Source organism: Manacus candei, unplaced genomic scaffold (genome assembly GCF_025592945.1).
Source record: "Manacus candei isolate 608988 ecotype Guabito, Panama unplaced genomic scaffold, ASM2559294v1 h1tg000023l, whole genome shotgun sequence".
In the NCBI taxonomy this organism is placed as follows: domain Eukaryota; kingdom Metazoa; phylum Chordata; class Aves; order Passeriformes; family Pipridae; genus Manacus; species Manacus candei.
In genome coordinates, this window is record NW_026138071.1 from 16,962,997 (window position 1) to 16,984,389 (window position 21,393).

Here is a 21,393-nt window from a genome sequence, read left to right on the forward strand (position 1 = left end):
CTTTAAAGACTGTAAAATTTCCAGAAGTGATGCCATGTACCTGTACATTATGAAATCAGCAAAACCAGAAGACTTCATTTCATCATACATTTGGAGAAACTCATTCATATTTAAAAAAGCTTCTCATTAACCTAACCATAAACCTCTACTGCCTTAAAAAGGTTGACAGCACATTCAGTTTTGCTCTTTGTTAAAGTCAAGCAGCCCAATTTTCCAGCCCATTTCACTGCACACCTGTGCAGATGCCACTGCCGACAGCAAACCCCACAGGAGCACTTTGCACCACTGTGCACAGGCAGCAACACAAGGGCAAGCAACAAGGAATCAGCTGGCAGCCTCCCAGATACCTGTGCCAACACAGCTAAAATATCTTTGGTGATCTCTAAGTTTATAATCCATCATTCCCTAAAATGCTTTTAAAAATAAATATGTAGATCAAGAAAGACTTTGAGGATTTACTATTTTAATGCCTACCAATAACTTTTCATTTCCTACCCAATATTATGTGGGTCTAGAGATCAGGATTTCTTATACTTTGTAAAACTCTAATATAAAGTCAGTTTAAATTAAAAAAAGAAAACCACCAAACCAACAACAAAATAAACCCCAGAACTAGAATTATCAAAATAAGAACCACTTTCAGCCACTAACAAATTATACAAAGAGGTCTGAATCTACTTACTGGAAACATACAGAGGAAAAGAAGCAAGAATTAGAAATTTCTGAAAGCATATAGTAGTCAAGGATTTTAAGCTATTCAAGTTTTGTTTTATAGTTACAGCTCAGGCCACTGCTGCACCACTGCTAATATCACAAAAGGAGAAAGAACTATCTATTTTGATGATTTCATAAAATAACTGAATAACCACAGGATTCAGATCAAAACTCACAACAATTTCTTTTATTTGTCTCCTAATGGCCCAAGAAAACAGTCTCCTCCACATCAAAGGCAGCCCAGAACTGCACTTAACCACAAACACAGGCTCTCTCCTCCCATGTACATGAAACCAAGACAAGTTCTTAGCAGGAAAAAGCATGAGCCATCCATCAGCTTGTTCTGAGCTAACAACCCTTTTCACTGCACGGGGAGAAAGGTGACAGATGACAAAAATACTCGACTGCAACTTAAACTATTCAACACCACAAAGTAATACGGCCAGGACATACAGTCCAACCACACTGAACTTGGGCATTTATTTCCCCCTTGCTAGTAAACACCAGCAACAGTGATACGAGTTGCTGAAGGGTCATGAAAATACAGGTAAACAGCAGCCCCTTCAGGGGGTACCACAGGTGGTCCATACCAGTAAATCCTGATGTGGCCACTGCCCTGCCTCCCTCTCACAGCATCAGTGCTCAGTGACAGCATTCACAGTGCGGCTGTGGTCACACAGACAGTCTGGTCACAGAGCTGATCTGCATGAAAACTGACAGAGCAGAAAGATTCAGCAGAATCCACTCCTTGGCAAGACCACCTTTACAGTCATGGACATGCTCTGGAAATCAAAGGAGATACACACACACGCACACACACACACACACACACACACACACACACACACTGCAGAGAAACACAAAACACAAAGCAGTGTCATTTCCACCTCTGGCAGGAAACTACTGCTGCTCTTTCAGTAGCAGTACACATCACTGCTACACATAGTAGGGTCAAATTGCAACATAAATCCCTCACTTTAACAGGACTACTTTGGGAGTATTGCTACACTTGCATTTTAAAGCTTTGAGCCAAGAATACTTTTGGTAATGGACAACATCACACCTGATGTAAAGAATACATGGCAACATAGTTACATTGAGAATTTGTTAATCCAAAATATTCTAACATTCTGAACTAAAATGGAAATGCACATCTCTGCAACGCGATGGTCTTAAATGAATGACCTTTTTCTTTGCATTTTTATACCAGAACTGTTTTTGATAATTTTAGCCTACAGTGCAATATCATAAAGAATAACACACACAAAAAATAAAGATTTCCTTAATATGATGATCACAATTTCCTGCCCCAGTTTCCAGTTGAATATGCAGTTATCAGAAATTTCACCTGTGTTTTAGCATTAAATATGCAAGATGCATGCAATGACAAAGCTGACCTTGCCGAAATGACTTTGTGCCTCACATTTCTAGGTTGGGACTTTATTTTCTGCTTCATGTTACATTTTTAAAGGGTCATTAACTGAATCCTTTTACAGAGATCACAGAAAGAATGGGGGAAAAAAAGAGGGGGTGGAACCACTTAAAAAAGATTACAGTACTTAGGAAATCCAGTAATTAAACAATAAGAGCTAGGTAAGAAAGTCCACATCTCACTGAATTTAGCAGGGCAGATACACAAATCACAAGATACATAGAAGAAGAAATTTCTTCTTTCATTAATATTTGATTTTTTTTGTCTGAATTCCTTCTCTGAATGCAGATAAGAAGACACCTAAATACATAAGTAGCATTGACTTCTGAAGGACTAAAAGCAGGTATCCACTGTTTATTTTCCCAGCTACAGTCTAGCCTCGGGTAGAAAGGCAATCACCTGTCTTGCAAGGACTGTCCTTCTTAAAGAGCTTTTACTGAAACAGAGTTTTCTCCTGCCAGAGAACACCATATTGACATCTCCATTTGTACCTAATGGCCCAAAACTTCAAGACATCTCTATTAGTCCCATGTTTAATGTATATCAATCTGAATATTAATCACATTAATGAAGTGTTTTCTGTTGGTTGCTTTCATTTATTATTAAAAAGAACACTAGAACAAGTGTGTATGTGATTGGCACTAGAAGGGAAAACCCAAATGTGTGAATATAAAGAGCAGGTCTTCTTGATAAACTCATTAGGACAAGCAGAACACTCCTACTCTAAAAACCATTTTGTGGCAATAGCAGCACAGTCCATTTATAAACAGTGAACTTGTGTTTACAGTAGTAGTTCTTGGCCATTCTCAAAATAACTTGGGTTTACCCCAAAATATCTGGGTGAAGCAGAAAGGGAAGCAAGACATGACTCTTTCAAAGCTCACTAGATGTGAGTGTACATCAGTCATTTCTTCCAGTGAGGAGTTCATCCTCCCTAACATAGACTCATCGCACATTTCTTCCTTCTTCCTTCCCAGCTTAATACTCTCAAATATTCCTGACATTGCCACCATATTGCATTATGTTACTAAACATGGAAATGGATCTGAAGCAGTAGTATTGTTTTGGGGGTTATGCCTGAGAATTATTCACCTGGGAAGGTCTTAAATATCACAGTGACACTACACTGGGGTAGTGCCATATTTTTCCTTTGTTCTACTTCTGTGCACCATTCACAAACTCTTTGCTATTAGAAGCCTAACTCAAACACAGAGGTGGCTTCTGAATGGAAATTGGAAAGCAGCAGTTACATTTTAATTGCTTTTCAAAGTCACACTGGCCCTTGTCACAAATTCCCACAGAAGGGATCTTCCCCACAGTCTACTGGCACAAAGAAGGCCCCACCATCCACATCCCTAAGGAAGATGTTGAAAAGTACTGGACCCAGTATTGACCTCTCAGGTGCATTAATTTTGGTTAATGCTCAAATTGGACTTTGTGTCCTTTAGAAGGTATGTTTCAAGGGATGGCAGATAAAATATTAATCAATTGAGACATGCATTCTGCTGTCTCCCTGAAAGACTACTCAAACTAGATTTGACAAAGCTAGTAGCAATGAAGAAAAAAATCCAATGGAGTTTCACTGGCTCTTTATCCCTTGAAGCAACCTGCACCACATTATCAGCCTGCTTGCCCCTGAATAGACCCTGCCTTGCTCTAGGCCAGGCTCCTCACTGGGGCAAAGAGTTATAGAACAAAAGGTACTGGGATCTGGGACCAGGCAAAAGCAAGAAAGGGGGGGGGAAAAACCAAACAAACCAGACTGAAGAACAGGCCTTAGAAATCACAGTAAGGAATTTTGAGAGTGGAAAGAAGACTACAACATAACAGATGAGGCACTACAACTGACTGGCAAGTTCTAGCTGGACAAAAAGCTCAACTGATATTCGGAACAGGGTAGAAACAGATTTCAGAACATAGGCTGATTGTCTAACAATGTCACCACAAGCTTATTATAAATAATACATAAATTACGTTTTATTATATTGATAGAATATATAATATCATTATAATACTAGAAAAGAAAAAGGTGATATTAAAACTACACAGGAACATCACAATGATCACAGCAGGTTAGTACACAATAGCTTGTTGAAGAAAAATTTCATTATTTAACTTCAACACTGTGCAAAATCCTGCTACTACCATCTATATAATTTTTTCAGGTTTCTAGATGTGGCCGTCACAGCTTCCTCAAAAACTGGCTGTGGGAGGCTGGAGTTTTCAGACTGTGCTTACATCCTTTGCAGATTAGAAATGAATTGCTGTATTTTTAAGCTGCACTAAAAAAAAATCTCAAACAGATGCTTCATTCAAGAACGAACACAACATCTGAATCAGATTGATCTAAGATGCATGAAGCCAACATCACAACTTATTTAATGAAAAGTCTGAAGGAATTAGTGTGCAGTAATCAAAAATCTACAAACCACTGCAATCAACATTCATAAGAAGAATATTTGTCTTTCAGATCAACATGAAAAGAAGAATGATGTACCAAATATTTGGGAAGAAAAGGTGTTACATGATTCCTTTACCTCCAGATGCTGGCATACATATATGAATCATTAAACTAATGCATCATTTTCTGTGCTGAGATCTGCCCTACACTGTGTCAGGAACTGTGTGTGTGCATGATTGTAGTGCAAAGGGAACTTAGTGCATGACTAGAATTTCTACAATTAGTTATATTACCAGAGGACAAAAATGGTACTGTTGTTCTCCCAAAGTGTCTCTAGTCTCAATATAAGAGGTAGACATACCAAAGAAAGGAAAGAATACCAGAAACAGTAAGATAATAAGAAATAGTTGACACACCACGAACACCAGCATAGAGCTGCAACATGATCCTACAGTTAACTTATCTAACACCTTGCTACAAGGAAATGCCCCATTTCTTGGGACTGCTTCACTTACACAGGTGGTGAAGCACTTATCTAAGGTGGTGAAGAGATCTAAGCAGCAAAGTGGATTTCCATTTCATCATTTTACTAAAGAAATTTGTTTGCAGGAGGTCAGAAGAGAACCAGTAAGTATCCACACCAGACCTGTGTGCTCAGTAGTCAGAAGTAGAGGCACCACTGTACTGACAGTCCCAAGCTGAACAAGCAACATTATCCTCAGAAAATCAGCAAGCTTACCAAAAGCATCTGAATCAAAGGGCTACAAAGTCTAATTAGCCAACATAAAGATTTATAAACACAAACATTTAACTTCAGGAGTCTATCAGAATCACTGATACGAGCTAGTCCATGGTCATATGACATAACAGGATAATTTTATGCACTTTTTAAACTGAAGTTCCATATGGTAACCAACACTCACCCCACATACAAACAATCAGAAGGGAGGATCTGAAAACACATGGAGATGAAAGAGAAACTTATGGTTTCTATTTGTGCCACAGCTGTTGTTAATCTATCTGTAATGAGTCAAGGTTGCTGGTTTGGTGGCTCTTCGCTTTGTTGGGGGCACAGTGGGGTGCACAGCAGGGTAGAGGAGCTATTGCGGGGGGAGAAGGAGGTATGGACTTAAATTTTAAGCAAAACAATCACAAGAGCAGAAGATTACTTGGTTTTGGCTGTTTGTACTCCTCTAGAAGACAGACTGAAAATTTGTTGTCAAAATAGATGCTGAGCACTTTGAGAAGAATATTAAGGTATTTAAGAAAAAGCAGTAAACTAATTCTAAACTTTTATTGCTAAATACAGACTACTTATGCCCAGCATTATTCTTATTGTTTTGAAGTTCCCAAGATACATTTTGTTACTTCAGGCTTGCCTGAGGTTTCTCCACTAGTGTGTCTATTTTACAAAAACAACCCAAGGGACAGTTTGCAGTAGGTAGTAGCACAAGAGACATCTGACACCTCAGCCACTGAATATTCAAAGTTTTCTGAACTACACAAAGCTGTATGTTTGTTCTTCATCCAAGCTTGTCTTTTCATCAAGGAGATTTATAGCTTGCTCCATCCCTCCTATTCTAGTTTCAGAAGGAAATACATATTGAAGATATAACTCTTAGACTTAAGAACAATTTGTGCTCTCTTAGTACATTACTGACCTCTTTCCTGTGAAGAAAATGAATTTATAATCAGAGTTCATACATACCTGGCTCATTAGACCACTGTTTTACTAGGATATTCTCCCCACATTATATTAAGACAACATTCAAAATGTTATAAAAAGAAATCCCATTACTTACTAGAGTTTATCTTTGATACAGCAAGTGAACCTATTTTAAGGCTACTTATGCCTTTTAAAAGTACTGAACAGTCCCACATATTTTCCACAGTTATGATCTTTTTTTTTTTTCAACTAGCGAATGGCAATAGGAACAAAAGAACTTTTAGCTCAGTACACTTCCTTTCCAGCTAAGGCATTTTACCTGCTGACATGGCTATTAAATATTTGTCAAGAACTTGAACACTTTGATAAATCTGCAGAAACAAACAATAAAATTCAGCCTTTAAAAGCACCTTGGATAATAAGAAAAATCATGTAAGCAAATGCACAAGTTTCTGGAAAGGGCAGGCAGGGGTGGGAGAAGCATAGCACACACCAAAAGCATTCTTTCTACATAGAAATAGTGACATACAGGTGGAAACAAGAAGCATCACCTTGGTCAGCAAATGAGAAGGCTTTCCTGCAATGTTTCTCAGAAGGAGGGAGGTTTCCCTGTCCAAATAGGAGTGCTTGTGCATAAAGAAAGAGAAAGAACATAAATCAAAGGAAGTCAGTATAGTAATTTTATAGTCTTGATTACAGAAGATAAAGCAGAGTTTAATAGAAAAAAACCCTACATCATCACTTTATTTCCCTCCCATAAAAACATGAACATTCCCAAATACTATGAGCTTAACACACTGGTGTAAAAGGAGTTGTGCTAATAGGGGACGCTATTTTAATCTTCCTTTGTACAAAATATCACACAATAGAATTAAGAAAACTTTTGCTTACCTGCAACTGGTTTCTTTTCTGCAAGAGAAAACTTATTTTTAAAGACACTTAGAACTATAAAAGTAAGAAAACATGCACTTACAATGCTTTTCAAAATCCTGTCCAGTCTTCTAAAACTGAACATTCTACTTTCACTACACAAACATAAAGCCACTAAAAACTGATCATCCTAGAGACAAGGAAATGGTTTCATGCTTTCTACACTGGTTGCTGCTTTATTGCTAAAGAAGAAAGATGTTACCATAATAACATCAAACTGACTTACAATCAATGTCCTTGTTTTTGAAGGGCTTACATCTCTCTTCCCTTGTATAGTCTGAATTATAAAATTAGAAATCCCCACATTTCTCTTGGAAGATAAACTAGCATAAAGTATATTTTCATCTGTTTAAAAAGGGGAAGCAAAATCAGCAGAGAGGAAGCAACCAGTAGAGAAGGGCAAAAATCAGTCAAGGACAGGTACCAGAGCAATTATCTTCTCCAGCATCTGCTACAGACAACAAAACCATCACCATGCAGTGATTGCAGAACCACACGGTCACAAGTCTGCTAAGGGGCACTTAACAAAAGAACATTAAGTACATCTCCTGTGTTCCACCACTGTACTGCAAGTTTTGTCCTGTGTGGCTGCAATTGTCTCAGCCTTGTTTCAGTTGGTCCAATGCTACACAGAACAGGGCATGACAACTATACGTGCCTACTATCCTTTTGTTTAGGAATTAGCAATAGAGAATCCCCATCTCTTCTTCAGTGCCACAACAAGGTATGGTCTCCTGAAAAAAATGAAGAGCCCAAGTCTACAACTTCATGCAAAGCAGTATTCAAATAGTTCGGGCAATGCAGTTCCTGCAGTGGGAGTTTACTTGATGTGACTTCCACATGCTGGGACGAGCAACTAAGGATCTCAAGGAGGCTTTAAGAGTTACAGCTCAGAAAAGAGTATACACAGCATCTGAAGTGATCCAAGCTTCACCTGGTACTTAGCCACTCATACAGACACAGGTTATGCTACACACTGAATAAAGGTTTTTCTGCCTGCACGTTAATTACTGTCTGCACCCACATCCTATGTTTTAGGAGCACAGCAGTGCTGCCCAGCTCAAGCACACACTGCTGAGGTTTGTAGGACCTGGTATAATTAAAAGGTCTCAGGCACTGTTTACAGTCATACTTGAATTGTATCCTTTCCTACACAGGTCTAACTTCACACAAAGTCAGTTTAGAATGGTCTCCTTATAAGGCATTGCTACAGAACTTGCAGAATAAACTGGTTGGTTCAATTCAAAACCCTAAAGTATACATAAAAACCCAAGGACAAGTTTAAGGAATTCTTTTAAAGAGTTTCTTGATAAGAGTTCTTGAGAAACATCATGGACTCGGATTAACATGGATCGTTTTTCTTGGTGAATGAAGCACTGCAATAGAAGAAACGTTACAAATGGGTTTAGGCACTTGCTGCCTTAGCCTGTTAGTCAACAATAGCATCAGAATTGAGAGAGGAGACTGAATCTCTCCTTAAAGAAAACACTATTTGCTGGAGAATATTTCTCCTACAGGGAAGCTCAAGGCAGGTTGATTAACCTTATTCCCATCACTGGTCATTTCAGCTGCTGCCATCTTGCATTTAAGTACAGTGGAAATTTTCTCCACTAAGGAGCTTCTGTTCTATCCAGAAACGGGAATGCCATATATTTCTTACAACTTAAGAGGCACTGGAAATTTTGTTCATACTGCTTTCCAGACCTGCAGCAAAATATGGAAACATAACCACAGGAGAGCTATTCTAGAAATCAAGAATGATGGTATTTTATTGGAAAGAGGGGTTGGTCAGCAAAATGTGGAACAACAGTATGATGACAAGTACCTCTCTGAATTTGAGGTGAAGAGATAACATGCCTAGAAACAGGAAGGCAACTGCCTTCTTTCCCAGACACCTTCTGTGCATGGCTCCTTCCTTATGTGTAATACGTTCTACAGTTCTGCACATACCCAAAAGTTAGAATGAGCAAAAGCAGCAAATCAACAGAAAAGCCTAAGTTTTAGAAATTATAGCTTGGCTAAACAATAACTATGTGTATATAATATTTTTAAAATATTTGACCTGCACAAACCATTAGATAAAGAAAAAAATTATTTTTCATTTTAGAACAGTGTGTTACTTTCACAATCCAGTTTTAAAGCATTTAATCTATTTCAAAGAAAGACTTGAGCTCAAACACCAAGCTTTTAGGTAAACAAGTGCTGCTCTTTAATACAGGCTGCTAGATTATTCCATTGTTCAGGGGAAGATAAATATTTTGGGATTTTTTTCTACATAGTACAGTCACACTGGACTACACAGAGGATCTAAATAGTCCACTCTTCCTCTCTACTTCTGGAGTTCAAATACGTATCAAAGCTCTGACAATTTAAATGCCTGATCTTTCCAAATAAACTAACCTACTTTCGAGCCCCAAGTACTTTCCCAGACTAAAAATATCAGCAATGAAATCCAGGAAAACAAAATCAAAACATTAATTACTCCTAGGTAGACACTTCTGGTCTTCTATCATGAAAAGCATCTCTTCTTCCACCTGCTCCCATCACAACAATGAGAACTCAAGCTCTGGCAATGAAGTGTATCACCTTAGATTCATTTAGGATATAAAACCAGTTCCAATTACACAAACTAGCACGTGTCCCACAATGCCATGATTTTTTCTATCCTGCTGCAGTAAGCTGACTGCTTCCCCAGTACAAGGCCACCATGTCTCATAATGGGTGTTTTCAGTTTAAAAATATTTTTTTAAATTGTCACACGACCAGAATGAAATATCTTTGGAAGGCAAAAGTAGTTTGAAACATAATGTCAAAGCTTGACAACAGCTCCAGAGAAAACAAAACCGTGCAGTCCTTTATACTAAGCAAGAAGTCACAGAGAAAGAAGTCAGATTGTAAGTGTTGGAAGACTATTTAATTTGCTGCATCCATCAAAATACTCAGCACAGCTAATTCAACATGAATAACACCAAGTCAGAGACCTGATGCCTGATTTACCAAATTCTTTGGAAGATCACATATTTCTAGGTCACACTTCAATAAGCAGGCAAACTCAAACACTATATAAATGTGCACAGTCCAAAGCTAGCTATACTTCTACTGTAAGGTTTCTTGTAAAGCTGTATTTTTTATGTATAGGATAGTGTTCTCAATATCCAGCCATCAGTAACAGCCACACCTTGTTATAAGTTTCTGTATAAAATTATTAATGCAAATGCAGTACCAACGAAAAAGCTTCTCAAAGTTACTTCCATTATATGTAGGAAAAAAGTTCACTTAGCATATCTCAAACTTTTCTATGAAAAGGGGGTCTATAAAACTACTCTGTCGGTAAAAGAACTTTAAAGCCAACACTTAATACACTGATATTTTAAATGCTGAATAGGGAGCCAGACTCCACTCAGGATTCCCAGTTAGTCTAACACCACCACTACTCAGGCAGAACTCAAAATACCATAGCCCAGTAGACATCCAGGAAGGAAGAAGCGATAGGGCTTTAAGGGGACTCTTAAGAGGCAACTTGAAATGTTTCCTCTTGTCACATAATCAAATCTGTCGATATAAACTGTGCTCCAAGACTTTCCCCCAGGAAGCCCAGACAGGTCAGAACACTGCCCAGCCATGCTGGACACTGAAACTCAGCACGTTTGTTTATAGAATCCTCGGAAGGCTCTTTGGGCCCTAAAAGAACCAAACATGAAGCCTACCATCAGGTATCAAATATACTTGCAACTTCTTTTTGTGTTGGAAACACTTCATCTGGGGACAACTTTAACACAATACCAAGAAAGTTATTCACTCCTGTTTTAGTCCTTCCTCATAATACAGGACAGACTTTGAAATAAGTTGCCGGAACTCAATCCAGTTAAAAGACCTGGATATAGAAAAATAATGAAAGAAAACTATCAGAAACAGGAAAATCATTTTATGTAAGAAGTAGAAGCAGACATTGCAATGATGACTGTTTTGAACTGAGTCATACCATAACTCCTAGCAGCAATTATTCCGAATCACACTGAAAACTACAGATGTTTAATAGTAAAAACCCCTCAAAACACTAAAAAAGATATGCTGATTGGAAAATTAACTTTCTAAAAAATTAAATATATACCTTCCTCAAGGGATGACAAAACAGCTGTGCACAAAAGCACTTAGTGCAGGCACAATTTTATATTAAAAAATTGGGGTATGATGATCAAAATATCAGAAATAACAAAAAGCATACAAGTAAGCCTACTAATGTTTCCATAGGAAACTTAAGCTGCTATGGATAATCACAACAAAGAAAACTAGGTTTGAGTAAAATTAACATTAACACTGAAAAGTTCTAGATGCTGTTAAGACAAAAAAATTAGTAGTTTTCATGTGCAGTTCATTCAGCAAAGACAGCTAGCCTTGATGTTTATAAAAATATGGACTATAGTCTTGTTCCAGATTAGGTTTTGGACTTCAAAGATTTCCTACATCCTTTCTTTGGAGACAGGAATGCAGCATCCATTATCTTCCGATCTAAATATCAGATGTTCACGGACCAGCTGTTGAAAACTGCATTTCACTGATTTCAGAAAACTCAGCACAATACTTTTATACCCATCACCAACCCTTCATCTATAAAACATGTTTGCTAAACATGGTAGAACAGATGGGCTAGCAGGAAAATGAAAATACCTTTCAGATTTCCAGAATATAATTCGTTGCACTAAACTAAATGACAAGTAATGCTCTACATGGCCAAAACCTCAAGGTTTTCTCACCTACTATCCTTGTCAGTTCTACTATGAAATATTCAGTGAGTTGTTTTAATTCTTGAGGTTCTGAGGTCTTCAGCCAAAAGTCAGTTTCAAAGAAATCAAAACTGAAATGATTTCTAAACTATCACTGAATTACCAAGCATATTATATTTATTTTTTACAGTCAGTAACTGAAGGGTGGATTTTAAGCAGATCCTTTTAGAAGAGGTGATAAACTGAGCTGTCCAGCCAGGTTCTAAAGCATAAAGGCTGCATAGCCCATCTTGCCACGGCAGCAGGTTCACAGGTAACACACTATAGTATCCATGGCCTCCTTTCTTCATCTCTATTTGCACAGTTTTGCAAAATATTGACCAGAATGTTCATATTGAACTGATTCATTTTCTTGTTACACACCTGATCATCACTTCATACAGAAATAAGCAGGACTAGTTTAGAAAGATTCAATTTCATTGGCAAGAGACCAACTTGTATCTAAGTCCTCTAATTTTAAGGTAACGGTTGAGAATCCATGCATACAGAATTTAAAAACAGCACAGTACAATCTGAAAGGTATCAAGTATGTTCTTTACACTGGCAATTTACAAATAATCATCAAAATCTGGGTGGGAAGTGCATGACCTGGTAATCTTCTCAGATATTTTACCTTATTGTTCTAATGCCTTAAATATCTTAAATAGAAAACCTCCTTTCATGTTAAATATTATCTGTAGGTCCAAAGCCATTCACTCAAGGTATGTACAACAGAATAACAAACACACTGAGGACTTGTGCATGTAATTATCTTGCCATGTTTCTTGCAAAACTCTTTAATAAGAATTTAACATTAACCCACACGTTTAATTAAACCAGCTGGTGGCACTCTTGTGCCACTATTCTGGATTCAATATGACAGTTGAGAAACGCTAGAAAAATCTTTTTTAAAAGCATCCTCTGTCCCTAAAAACAAACCAAAAATTGGGGAAACTCAGCAAACAGCATCCAATAGAAAGCTATATGCTTGCAAAAGTCAGCATCCAACAGAGAGCTACATGCTTGCAAAAGTTTTGCTGAAAAGATAACTCCTATAGCTCCCATTTCAACTTCATCTCTATGTTGAATTCTTTAGACTCCACCTTAAAGAATTAGAATCCACTATTTTCAAAACAGAACTCAAAAATTTTTGTAATTGTGACCCAAAGGAGGACAAAGATGGAAAAGAACTCAAATTTTTCTTTGCAAACACTTTGATATCATATATTCATGTGGAATGTATTCATATGCACACAATATGATAAATATCTGACTGAAAATACCCATTTTCCGCTTTCCTTTGCAAAGGGGGTGCTTTAGCCTAGCGAAAAAGCAGCTCAGAGGAGACCTTATCACTCTACAATTAGCTAGAAGAACGTGGTTGACAGGTGGGTGACAGTCTCTTCTCACAAGCAGTAACAAGAGATAGGAGAAGATGAAAGGGACTCAAGTTGCACCAGAGGAGGTTTACATTGGATATTTGAAAAAAAAAATTGTTGCAAAAGGGATAACAGTTTGTTCTTATCAAAACCTAAGAAAAGGAAAACAGACACTTAGAAACTGAAGCAGCAGCATTAGATAACAGAGTTGCCAGACACTTCCACATCCAAGATGTGTTTTCACAGAATCACCATGGGTAAAGTTGAAAGGGACCACAGTGGGTCATCTGGTCCAACCTCCAGCTCAAGCAGGGTCATCCTAGAGTTGCTTATAAAAAAGCTATATCACTAAGACAGCAATTTTCCACAGTGGCTTATCATTACAGGATGATTACTAGTCATTAACATTAGACAAGTATAATAAAGTAAAGAAAGGAAGGTGTGTGTCATTTAAAATACAGATTTTTTAAAGGCCTCTCTGAGTCTGACCATGAAATAGCTTATTGGCAGGGGCATCATCAAAGACCTGCTTTGTGCTGTCCCACAAGAAGAGACCTAAATTTGTCTAAGCCTTTAGAATTAAAATTGTAGTCTATAAAGTCTCAATGAAGTCTGGAGCATCACAATTAAAAAAACCTCAAGGGTGCATCCTCTCAGAGAGCACTGCCCAGCCCTTCAACTGGACTGTACACTACTACCCTTGAACCAAAGATCAGCCAAGATCAAGAGTGCTTGGGTCCGTGGGGGAGAGTATAGCTGCCTTCTTTAAACTGCAGTGCCTGCCTGCTGCAGAGATACTGCAGCCAGACAAGGGAGGGGAGAACCTGGCGCAATCAACCCTCCCTCCCAGAACTCACGCAATTCCATTTCACTGCAGGCAACTGGACCAAAACAAAAATTTTCAAATGTTGATTTACAGCAAGTATTTATTAAATACTAGGAATGTTTATAACTTCATGTCAGTTCTGACAGGTACAGACTAAACCTCCTGAAGGTCACTGCAATTTCAGTAATATGTCTGTGAACATCTTGATCAACAAACTGCTGCACTGTGTGCATGAGAGGCGCTCTTCCGTAGTTCATGCACCTCTCAGGTCAGGTTGTGACCTGCTGAACACAAGCTACTTAAGATGGAGCAGGACAGAAAGGATTGTAAAAGCTACTGAACACTTCAGTTCAAGCTTGGTTTCACTATTGCTTTTTAGAAATTTAAGACTAAACTGCCACAAGAGGCAGTCCTGTTGCTCCCACAACCATGTGTTTTCACATCTCCTGTGTGGACAGCAGTCATTTTGACCACGTGGTCCAAAAGATCAATGAACAACTAATTCAGAAGGATTATTTTTCAGGGAAAGCTGCTCCAAATGACCAGGCAGCTGCACAAACAAGATGGGGAAAGACCTTCCAATTCATCAATTGCATGGATCTAAACCAAACATGAAATCCCAAATAAAGTTTATCTGCAGGGAGGAGGTTTCAAGCATGGAATTCTCCCAAAATTAAAACAAACAAACAAACAAACCAACCAAATAAAACCAGGAAAAATACTACAGAGTACAATTTCACATAAAGTGTTTGTCTGATCTGTCTAAAAAAAGATACATTAAGTGGAAGACCTAAAGAAGGAAGGGGAAAAAAAACCCCTCAAACTTAGTATACTATGATTAATTAATTCCTAACTGCATTAGTTCAAGAATATCAGACACTGCATCCTGAAAAGGGCTCTATCTGTACCACAGAAAACAAAATATCAGAGAAGCTAAGAAAGCTAAGAAATAAGAGTACATGTAGGTTTAATTGGTTCGATTGGTTTTGACTGAATCTGCTGCCTTTTATACTAAGAGGCAACTGTATTAAATAACATTTCATTATATGCCTGTTGACTTCTACACCATAAATTTCCCCAAAAATGACTGTAGACATCAAGTCATCCAAAGATCAACCACTATAAAAGATTGGGGAGCTAAGTCACAAATCTATCTTTTTGTTTAAAAGCAGATAAGTCACATGAAAAAAACCCCACACCTGCATTCATAAAGCAAGGTACTGATTTGGCTGGTCTAAAATGTTATTCAACTTTTACAAAAATGAGACTAGTGAGTGTCCAGCCTAGGAAACTAACCAAAACCGTAAATTTGGTCAACTAAAAATGAAGACTTGTCTTTGTATTTGCAGACAACTTTTACCATACTCTAACAGATTAAACACTAACCAGTATGCTCAAACCTTGCACAGCTAAAAGGCCAGTTCTCAGTTATTTTTTCAGAACATGAAGTCTTATTTTTGGGGGTTTGAACTTCTTTACAAATGTCACGAACTCTTGTTTTCATCCTATAGGTTAGGAATATATGCAACTGAAGACAACAGCATAAATTCTTTTCTCCTCTTAAGAGTTTAATGTTCCACAATTGGCAGCTGTGTTCTTAATTTTTGTCATCTGTTCCAAATTTGATTTTTGGCAACCTGAAGTAAGGACAAACAAGTAATCTGTTGCTAATTTCCTACAGATGTTGTATTTCACATCCCTAATCTAATCAAATGTTGCAAAAAAAAAAAAATTGTCTTGGGTTTAAGCAGACTGGTGTATCTACAAAAATTGGCTGCTTAAAAAGCTCCATTAATTAATCACAACTTGTAGTGATATCTTCACTGGCAACTGCAACCAATGCACACTACATCCCTGCAGCACGCTTTTGACAAAATTTGGTAACATCTTAAGGTAAGACTTCTGATTTCTCCACTGAGGTCTAGTGGCTTAGTCCAAGAGGAATGCTGCCTAGATTTAATTGGTCATTGATCCATGGTATTTTTTCTCTTGCAGATGAACCTGGTAAGAGATAGAACCTCTAAAGAATGATTTTCCTAGCTTGTCTGTGTTAATGATCCAATTTTTCCTCAAGAAATCCTTTCCCAAACACAAGTATTTTTCTAAAGTGCTCTGGAACAGACACAAAAGCAAAGAGATTCATTTTAAAATGTGCTTATTTACACAGCACTTGGGACAGCAGAGTGAGTCATTTAGTTGCTTGTCCACAGAAGACTGTGTTCCATCACAGAATAACCAGAAAGAACAATATATTTAGGCAGAGACAATGCCTTTGGTGTTCATACTTAGGGTAACAAAGTATACCATAACTGTGATTTTTGAGTTGAGACCAGCTTTGCCACCCAGCAGTGTCAAAAAGAACATGTATTAACTGTCCGTTTTCCTGTTCTTTCAGGGAGGGAACTTTTAAACTTATTCATCAGTGTGAGGCAAAGCTGACAGGCAATGTCAGAAGATAAAATTATTCTTACATGTTTTATGGTTCCTGCTACACTTCAATTAGTCACCTCCTATGTGAAAAAAGGTACAGTATAAATTTTAAATTCATAGCTATAAAATAAGTCAGATGCACTGATTGGAGAATCAAGATTTACCAATAAAAGGATAATGTTTAAAGTCTTGTTTCCCTTTCACATATTTTAAACCTATATACCCCAAATTTTAAAACATACCAGTCCATGTACGTGCAGTAGACAAAACTTTTAGAATGTCTCCTTTGGATTCCAATTGAAAATTCTTAAGAAAAAATTTAAATTATCCCTTCCTATAATTTGCTTTGCAGATTCCATGCGTGTAATGTGAAAAAAAAGGATAAGGTGCTAGTTTTGCAGGCACTGGGAAGAGTGAATTAGCAATCTTTGGGTTCTAGTGCATCATGTGATGAGCACGAATAGCCAAGCACATTTGATTACCAAAAAACATAAATACTGTTTATATTTCATGAAATTGTATGTTTATCTCAGAGAATGCTTTGAATGCCTCAAAAAATCTGGCAAGTGAGGAGTAATTTTACATGTATTTCAAGAACATTTGAAAACTGGAGGGCTCACACTTCTTATGCCAAGAAAATTGGAAGCCAAAGTAATGCTGCGGGATGATAGATATGCACAATTTTTCTTTACTGTTGACTTATTAAAGAACACTTTGTGACTAATAATTGGAAAAAAAGAAAGAGAAAAAGATGGTCTAATTGTGTTTCAAATTAAGTCTTTCCATTGGCTATTTTCAGCTTAGGAAAATGGTAACTGGAAATGCTCCAGAATACTCTTTGTGTACAAAACTAAGGACATAACACAACTGGCAGAAAATTAAATGAATTTTTTTTTTTAAAATAATTTTTTCTTTAGAAGAAACACAAAACAAACCTGTCATGCCTTGTTTGTTGCTTGTCTGTGACTACTCTCACAAATGGAAGTCTAACATTATTCACATCTGCTAACCATGCAAAACATGGACCATAAGGAAAACTACTCGAACATTAAGCTCCCAAAGCACAAGAGCTCTATTCCTTCAAGAGCTAAAATAGACCACAACTGTTCTTTAAATCACCTACAAATAATAGGTGAGGTTCAGCAATCCAACTCTATTTAAAGACACCATTGCCTACCAAAGACCATACTATCAGTTGATTTTTCTGCATACATTAGCAGTCAACTGCACTTTCATACAGTGTAACATTTACCAACCCCACATAAAACATGGCCCTCAGTAATTTTAAATGGGTACCAAAGTTTTCGTGTTATGCCACTGCGTAGGCAAGTGAAGTGTCAACAAGTTCATACAAGAACCACGGCAAAATTGCCATGAAACACAAACTCTGTTTCTCCTTGTGCCCCTCTCAAGTTCTCCATTTTATCCCACAGGAGCTATTAGCTAGTACAGATTTATCTGTGTGTGCTGAGCTTACATGACAATCCCTACTAACTGTCATGCCTCCCAACCTCCCTTTTTTCCCCCCGAAAGAAACATTAATGTTTATACTGTTTAATGTTTACTCTATACTGCTGCCGTTTCTGCCAAGTGAAGCAAAGAACTTGTAGCTGTAATGCACTGGCAGTCAGGCTCTTGTCATGATTTTCATCTCTTTTACTTAAATTTGTTGTAGGTTTAGGCTTGATGCAAAAGCTAAAAAATAAAATACAATTAAAAAAAAATCATGAAGTGTTACTGACTGCTACATTTTACACTATCTTCATATGTAAGCCAGAATCTCTCAGCTGTGCAAACTGGGTTACAGACATAAAGAACTCCATCGAGTTGGGAGGGCGGGGGTGGTGCTGTGCTGTGCCAGACCAGATGGCAGACTTCAAACTTATCTGCAACCTCTTCACTGAGTATGTGCAGGACAGGAACAATGACCATCCATGAATGGACCCTTTCACCCGTCAGACACAAACAGCTCCATGAGCATCATCAACACATTTCTCTATTCTCTCCCCACTGCTTGCTTCTCCTATTGCTCTAGCACAGCTCACTGAAAACAGAGACAACTCCTTGCTGGCAGAGGGGCCAAAGGAAGAAGGAAAAAGACAATGTGGGTGGAAGGGACAAGTTAGTCATACAGTCATCACTTCCCCTACTTTTAACTCATGCTACTACTTCATTTATTCAGTCTACATTCAAGTAAAGTATCCCAAATACAGAAACAAAGCTTGTGAGTGTATGCCACTCATTACACAGCTAAAACCAAAAATTAAATGCAACCTACCAATTTAAGAAAGAATACTGTTCAAGCAAGGATCTGGGAAATCATTTTGTCAGAGATGAATTTCAATTTAACAAAAAATTATGGGGTTTAGGGTGGGATAGAAACAACTTTTCTTCTTATTCAACAATGCTTAAGGGGGACTTAGGACAAGAACGTAAGTGCAGTCAGAAAACAGTACCATTAAGACAAGATCTTGAGACTACAAAGCAATAGTCTTTGAAGACATTAATGTTCACAGTGTCTCAAGAGATAGTGTTAAGAATTGTTACTAAAGAAAGAAAATAAATCATGATGACAACTAATAAACCCACAATTTTAGACAACCCAGGAAATTCCAGAATTTCAACTCCTCCAAAACTGGCATAAATACAAATTTAGAAGGAGAACAAGGATAGTCCTGGTCAACAGAACTACTGAAAGTTATCTATCATCATGCTGATGTATCTTCAACCCCAGGAGGTTCCTACAGCACAGGCTGCTAGGAGGAAGAGGAAAACAAGACCCTACCTTGCCTGTCCAAATGCTCAGGCAAGAAGTTCTGAATAATCCAATACCACCAATATGTGTACTCCTGCTCTCCCTTCCAGCCTCCAGCACTTGGCTACAGCCCTGATCAGACTCCTCTGAGCCTCCCCAATTCACCTAAATAACACAGAAGGAGTCCCAGAATAGAAGCAGTAAGTTTTCTATGTTAAGGACCAGTAAGTGCCAAAGCTGGGACAATGGAGGAGATGAGACAGTGTAGGCAAGAACTTTGAGGAAGGAAGGATGAGAGAAAAGGGAATTCATATCCTCCACTTCTGGTGGTTGTGGAGTTGCAGCCTTTTTCATAACATTGATCACTATTATCAGTCAGAAAATATACTAGACCACACATACCTTTCACAGGTCAGTGCATGGCAGTTCTTTTACTGGACTTTCCTGCATTTCCAGGTCAGAGAGCTCTCAAATACAGAGCAGAATTATTTTTTAAGATAAAATACTGAAGTTAATAACTGCAAAGCCTAATTTCCTTTTTCAAACAAGTATTTCCTCCCATCAAAACTGTCTTCCGTTTTACTTGGGAAGAGCATAACATCAAGTTGCAGCAGGAAGGATGACTTTTTAAAGTACCTATAACTGCCTGGAGAGGACAGAAGGGATCGGTCAAAAGGGCAGAGCTGCCAAGACACTGCCCTCTTTGATAAGAGCCACAGCAGTAAAGAGAAATTTTAAAGGTCAGCTCAACTACAGGCAGTCTCAAGGAAGACAGGCAAAAGAGCTAACTCGAAGCACTATGTTGGAATAACAAATCTCAAAACAGATCTGCTATGGCCATGAAGAAATAGCCTCTCCCACTTTCTGCATGAAAACTGTTTGGATTTTTCCCTACATGGGCACTAGGTCTTCTTCAAAGGCTATTTCCTCAGAGGGCTGTTCTCTACTAGAAACAGCACCACTGAGTCAACTGTGTGGGTGGGAAGGTACAATTCAACCCTATCAGTAAAAGGTGTTTTGGTTTACGACCCAGCCATGAGGATTAGCAAACCCTTAAACTAGTTTTCGGGCACTAAACGAATGAAAAAGGAAATAAAAGCTTTGTTGATACCTAATGATTCTTCCAAAGAACCCATTTAAAAGGTGGATTTCCTTCAAAAAACACTATCACAGAATCTGTCCCTATCTCAAAAAACTGATTTCCCCTTTTCCATTCACCAGTGATGAGAAAAGAAAGCTACTTCTCAAGTAAAACGTCCCATCCCACCACGTAACAGTTTTAATAGTGAATACCAATTCTGTAAACCTGGGGAAAATGTCTCAGAGTTGAACACCTTCCTCAGGCTACCGAAATTCAAAAGAAAAGACAGAGCAAAAACAAAGCAGCACAGTTAATGAGTGCAGAGGTTTCTGCTCTAAAGAGAGGAGAAGAATCTGGCTCTCAAATTACCAGCATTTCTGGTTACCCTCTTCAAAGGAATCATTCTTATCAACTTATCTGGGAAGAGAAACAATAGCCACATTCTTATATGAGAAGCAATCACTGGGTTTACAAAGGCAGTGCTCACAGTCCTTGAGAAAAGCTTTTGGGGATGACTTTGAGCCTTGCAGTCAGTGGCCAAGAAGGAGCTCAGAAAGCAACTGAGAAAGCAACTGCAACACTTGGAGAGATATAGATTACCTTCCTGGGAAGACAAAGGCACTTCTTGGCCTCTGTCCCTTAATTCACTAACAAGTTACTTAAGTGAAGCAGGTGGTTTCTTGATTATTCAAGACAGAAAGAATTGGCCTATCACTCCTGAAGTAAAAGAGAGAATCTAGGAGACCTGCAAAATCAATTGCAGAAAACACCTTGCATTTTTAAAAATTAAGAAATGCAATGTTCCTGTTTTTCTTGAGCTATGAAAGTTGGAGTGACTAATTCACATAAGTCATCTTTTTAGCCTGAGAAGAGATAAAAATGCAAGATTGCCTAACTTTTACATAATAAAATGATACTATATATAACCATGAATAACAGCGAGAGATGCAAAAAAACCCCCCAAAATAAGCCTTGTCATAGCACAGAAAGAAAATGATTGACAAACAAGCAATATA

The 21,393-nt window shown here is 37.9% G+C and overlaps 1 protein-coding gene across 4 annotated transcripts in view; it reads right to left on the reverse strand.

Moving 5' to 3' along the window:
- RAPH1 (Ras association (RalGDS/AF-6) and pleckstrin homology domains 1) overlaps nt 1-21,393 on the reverse strand; it is an 87,643-nt gene that overhangs the window by 27,643 nt on the left and 38,607 nt on the right. For 3 of the 4 annotated variants that reach the window (XR_007904419.1, XM_051786814.1, XM_051786815.1), the window contains one exon: nt 6,765-6,839. The exons of the other annotated variant lie outside the window; for it this stretch is intronic. Coding sequence is in view for 2 of the 3 variants with exons in the window: in XM_051786814.1 (XP_051642774.1) it covers nt 6,765-6,839 (75 nt within the window). In the remaining variant the exon portion in view is untranslated. The remainder of the gene's footprint in view (nt 1-6,764; nt 6,840-21,393) is intronic. 4 annotated transcript variants of the gene reach the window in all.